General features: G+C 42.9%; 1 protein-coding gene across 1 annotated transcript; it reads left to right on the forward strand.

Moving 5' to 3' along the window:
• Nucleotides 1-469: 469 nt before the first annotated feature.
• LOC143292588 (small ribosomal subunit protein uS5) lies at nucleotides 470-5,213 on the forward strand. The gene is made up of 5 exons (XM_076603037.1): nucleotides 470-707; nucleotides 1,326-1,436; nucleotides 2,385-2,558; nucleotides 3,811-3,970; nucleotides 5,004-5,213. Exons 1-5 carry the CDS (start codon nucleotides 486-488, stop codon nucleotides 5,165-5,167), a joined length of 831 nt encoding a protein of 276 aa, XP_076459152.1. The 5' UTR covers nucleotides 470-485; the 3' UTR covers nucleotides 5,168-5,213.
• Nucleotides 5,214-5,501: the final 288 nt, after the last annotated feature.

A 5,501-nucleotide genomic window follows, 5' to 3' on the forward strand; every position in this document is an offset into this window, starting at 1 on the left:
GTGATTGTCTTTATTTGTATGTTCTGTGTAAAAGATCTTTAGGTCAAAACACATAGTAGCCATATCGTATGGTTGTAACCCGTGAACGTCAGCTGTCCACAGGGAAAATGAGATCGCTTCAATTGTTGATCAAGACGGAGTGCATTCTCATTTGAAGTCATTTGCGTTGGATTTCGCTGCTGGTCACGTATCTGCTTAGCAGATGTGGTGTAGCGTTTATATGGATATGTCCGAACGTAGTGACGCCTTCTTGAGCAACTTAACTGAACTCATTTGAAGTTCATTTACTCCTGATCACGCGTTTACCTTAGTACTAAAGAAGTCAACGTTTTTGTTTGAATAAAAAAGAAAGAAAAGTTTGCCAGTCGTTAGTCAGCAGTTAAAATCAATGAATTTATGTTGTTTTAGCCTAAGAACCTGCTGATTTGGCGTTAATATTTATACTATTTTATTTTGCTGTTTTCATCAGCATTGTATCAGCAGACATGGCTGACAGTGGACGTGGTGGATTCCGTGGAGGATTTGGTGGAGAAGGACGTGGGAGAGGTCGTGGCCGAGGCCGTGGCAGGGGTCGTGGCCGAGGCCGAGGCCGTGGTGCCAAAGAGGGCGAGAAAGAATGGGTACCAGTGACCAAACTTGGCCGCCTTGTCAAAGACGGAAAAATCAAAGGCTTGGAGGAAATCTACATGTTTTCTCTTCCCATCAAAGTAAGTGAGAACGTACAGGTGGCACGTAATAAAGAGTATAAAGTAGATTTGTAGAGGATTACAACTGTAGGCATACTTATATCTCTATCATTCATCACATTGCATCCAATTTGCCGTGTATTATTTGTTTCATTATCCTGAAGACCCTTTTTGTCATTGCTTGAATCTGTGCAAATGAAGCGTTGGTAAAAGCAAAGAGTTGTCAGACTTATTTATGACAAAAAGATGATGGATAATGAAACGAACAATACATGGCATATTGGATGTAATGTGATGAATGATAGTGATATAAGTATGTCTGTAGTTGTAATCCTCTAATTTGGTGTCATATACTGTTCGTGTACCATGTCAAACTGATGCAAACCAGGCCTATCTGTAAAAGCATGCCATTGAAAATTATTAAATAAGCTGTTTTGCCATGGGATGTTTCAAAAGGCATTTGGGGAAATATGAACAATGGAACAACTTGCCAGTGGTAGATATGTTCTATACATTCCTTGCATTTGTATGAGAAGACAGCAAAGGAAGTGAAAATAAGTGCCTGACTGATGAGAGCGTTGCATGCATCATGGTCAGAAACGTGTGCTGGTGAAAATAGTGACAAACTGTGTGTTTCAGGAGTGTGAGATCATCGACACCTTCCTGCCCTCTGGCACCCTGAAAGACGAGGTCCTCAAAATCATGCCTGTGCAGAAACAGACACGGGCTGGTCAGAGAACACGTTTCAAGGTGAGTTTGTGACATGTTTGGAGAAGTGCATTCTGGTGTTTTGTGACACCAGGATATATATGCTGTGGTGATTGTTTCAGTGTGAGTTTTGTGACACCTGTTTGGATATGTACACTGTGTTTGTTTCAATGTGAGTTTTGTGACTCCTGTTTGGATATGTACACTTTGGTGTTTATTTTAGTGTGATTTTTTGTGACATCTGTTTGTATATTTACACTGTTGGTGTTTTAAGGTGGGCTTTGTGACTCCTGTTTGGATATATACACAGTGGTGTTTGTTTCATTGTGATTTTTTTGTGACTTTAGTTTGGATATTATGTACACTGTGGTGTTTGTTTCAAGATGAATTCTGTGATTACACTTGTTTGTTTCAGTGTGATTTATTGTGGCTCCTGTTCGGGTATATACACTGTGGTGTTTGTTTCATTGTGATTTTTCGTGATTCCAGTTTGGGTGTTGTGTACACTGTGGTGTTTGTTTCAAGATGAGTTCAGTGACTACACTGTGGTGATTGTTTCAGTGTGATTTTTTTGTGACATCTGTGTATATATACACTGTGGTGTTTGTTTCAAGGCAAGCTTTGTGACGCCTGTTAGGATGTGTACACTGGTGTGTTTTATTTGATGGTACATTGTACAGGGTAGTTAGATGGAAAATGGACATCTACCACTGTTTTTCTGATCAGTACAGTGGGGTACAAAAAGAGAAGTGATTCCTTACTTTGTGACAGTGTAGGACTGCAGTATGCATGTGTGTGTTTCAGGCCTTTGTGGCAGTGGGGATCTGAAATGTCCATGTGTGTGATTTAGGCCTTTGTGGCAGTGGGGGACTGAAAGATCCATGTGTGTGTTTCAGGCCTTTGTGCCAGTTGGGAGTCTTCATTATCCATGTGTGTGTTTCAGGCCTTTGTGCCAGTTGGGAGTCTTCATTATCCATATGTGTGTTTCAGGCCTTTGTGGCAGTTGGAGACTACAATGGCCATGTGGGCCTGGGTGTGAAGTGCTCCAAAGAAGTGGCCACAGCCATCCGTGGCGCCATCATCCTGGCCAAGCTGTCAGTCATCCCTGTCCGACGTGGTTACTGGGGCAACAAGATCGGCAAGCCGCACACAGTGCCTTGCAAGGTAGGGCGACAGTCTTGTGTGTGGGTGATGTTATCCTCCTTTTTTCCAACCAAATGTATTCTATATTGGTTCACATGTGTGAACCAAAATGGGTCAGTGTGAAAACCCTGTTACAGTCTGTGTGGGTGTGTGATGTTATCCCTCCCTTTTTCCCACCAAATGTATTCTTTATTGGTTCACATGTGTCAACAAAAGTTGATCTGTGTGAAAACCCTGTTTTAGTTGTCTGTACATGTCTGTTGTATGTACATGGTAAACGTTAAAAAAAAAAAAAAGTCTTGGAAATGATTTGTCATTACGACATATGGCCTACATATAGGAAAGGTATTCTGCACATTCTGATAAGGACATTTCACTACTAGGATTGAGGAAGGACACATGAAGCAGTTGTTTTCACTGTTTAGTATACTATGCATTTTTCACAATTTGCACTTTTGCTATTGACATTTTATCATTTTAACTCACTTTGGATACATTTTCTGTATGGGGGATTTTTAAGACGCTCAGCTGCCAATACAGAGAGTCCGTGAGGGTGTGGGTTCGATTCCCGCTCTCGCCCTTTCTCCTAAGTTTGACTGGAAAATCAAACTGAGCGTCTAGTCTTTCGGATGAGACGATAAACCGAGGTCCCGTGTGCAGCACGCACTTGGCGCACTGAAAAAGAACCCATGGCAACGAGAGTGTTGTCCTCTGGCGAAATTACGTAAAATGAAATCCCCTTTCATAGGTACACAAATATGTAAGCATGCACTCGAGGCCTGTCTAAGCGCGTTGGGTTATGCTGCTGGTCAGGCATCTGCTCAACAGATGTGGTGTAGCGTGTATGGATTTGTCTGAACGCAGTGACGCCTCCTTGAGAAAGTGAAACTGAAACTGAAACTGTATGGGGGAGTTACATCAATGCATACATCTGCCAGGAGCAAAGTTATTTCATGTGATAGAATATAAAATCCCAGACATTTTTATAAATGATTTTTCATCAGTATTACAACTTTGAAAAAAACAAAAGCATAAAATCCTCCTTTTTATACTTACTTAGGAGGCATTGAAAAAATTACGATATCTGCAAAGTTGAAATGCTGTTTTAAGCAGCATCCATGGTGATGATGTAGCACATTTGGTTTAGGTTAGGCTGCTTCATTTGCAGCAAAACTGTAATGGCACATGACAGGACTGGAACATTCAGCTTGCCTAGGACATCCATGTGAGTTATCCTGTGAGTAACTGATAAGTGTGTGTGGTGTGGTGACAGCTGACAGGGAAGTGTGGTAGTGTGGTGGTGCGGCTGATCCCAGCTCCCCGTGGTACGGGCATCGTCAGTGCCCCTGTCCCCAAGAAGCTGCTGACCATGGCTGGGATCGATGACTGTTACACCTCCTCCCGGGGCTCCACCGCCACCCTGGGCAACTTTGGTGAGTTGCCACTTCTCTGGACTGGCTGCTCAGGCTGAGCAGAGGATGTGTGTGTATTGAGAGTCCCCAGTGACATAGTCTCTGCAACATATCAGTGTCATGTTTAGTGTGTATTGAGAGTCCCCTGTAACAAAGTCTGTGTAGCATGCCAATGTCATGTTTGGTGTGTATTGAGAGTCCCCTGTGACATAGTCTTTGTAACATGTCAGTGTCATGTTTGGTGTGTAATGAGAGTCCCCATTGACATAATCTTTGCGTCATGTTTGGTGTGTATTGAGTCCCCACTGATGTAGTCTCTACAGCATGTTCATGTTTGGTGTGTATAGAGAGTCCCCAGTGACACAGACTGCACTTTGCCAGTGTCATGTTTGGATAACATCTGTAACAAAGTCTGTGTAGCATGTCAATGTCATGTTTGGTGTGTAATGAGAGTCCCCATTGACATGATCTTTGCATCATGTCAGTCATTGCATCATGTCAGTCATGTTTGGTGTGTATTGAGTCCCCGCTGACTGGTCTCTACAGCATGTTCATGTTTGGTGTGTATAGAGAGTCCCCAGTGACACAGACTGCACTTTGTCAGTGTCATGTTTTCAGGACTTTAGGCATCTGATATTCTGGATTTAGTGTTAATGGGAAACCACTTGCAACACTTGAGGGAGGGAAAGTAGGGAATTCAACAGGTGCATTTTTGCATCTCACAGCTCTGATATATAAGCTAAAAATGAATTACATTACACATACTGTAGCATGACCCACTGGTGCAGACTCCGGTAGGGGTCTTGATTCCCTGTCCTCTGCAAACTACTACCCTGCTGAAGGAGAGAAAGCGAAAGTAGATGTGGCTAGTTATCTCCTCCCCAGTATTCCTTTGTAAACAGTGTTTTACTTCCACTAAAAAGGATTGATTCAAGTCCCTTGAAGTCACGGAAGAAACAAGATTTATAATTGGCATCTGTGTTTAGCTGCAGCATTAAAAAAATAATAATAAAACAAGTGACAAAGCCTGACGCGGACTGGTTTGTTGTTGCAGCCAAGGCGACGTACCAGGCAATCTCCAAGACATATGCCTACCTGACCCCCGACCTGTGGAAGGAGACGGTGTTCACCAAGTCCCCGTACCAGGAGTTCACAGACTACCTGATGAAGAATCACTCCCGTGTGGCCGTGCAGAAACAGGAGCAGAAAGTGTACTGAGGACTAGGCTCCGCACATGAACATTATGAATAAATCGTGGAGTTAACTCACTGCAGTCTGTGTGCCTTGGGTGGTGCTCTCTCATCTCTCTCAACTCGTATCTCCGACTCTTTCTCTCTCTCAACTCTCTCTCATCTCTCATCTCTCTGCTTGCTCTCTCATTTCTCTTTCTCAAGTTAATATTTCCACATTTTGTTCTTTCTTGCAATAAATTTTAGTTTAATTACACATACTTAACCGTGACCCAACTAGTGCAGACTCCGGCAGGGGTCTGACATTCCTGCCCGTGCAAACTACTATCCGCCTATGCGGAGAAAATGAAACTACGGATTTT

Source organism: Babylonia areolata, chromosome 18, assembly GCF_041734735.1.
Source record: "Babylonia areolata isolate BAREFJ2019XMU chromosome 18, ASM4173473v1, whole genome shotgun sequence".
Lineage (NCBI taxonomy): Eukaryota > Metazoa > Mollusca > Gastropoda > Neogastropoda > Buccinidae > Babylonia > Babylonia areolata.

Coding starts and splice junctions, on each gene's coding strand:
- LOC143292588 (XM_076603037.1), top strand. CDS start 486: ATGGCTGACAGTGGACGTGGTGGATTCCGTGGAGGATTTGGTGGAGAA. Junction 2,559..3,810: donor CGCACACAGTGCCTTGCAAG/GTAGGGCGACAG, acceptor GTGTGGTGACAG/CTGACAGGGAAGTGTGGTAG. Junction 3,971..5,003: donor CGCCACCCTGGGCAACTTTG/GTGAGTTGCCAC, acceptor TTGTTGTTGCAG/CCAAGGCGACGTACCAGGCA.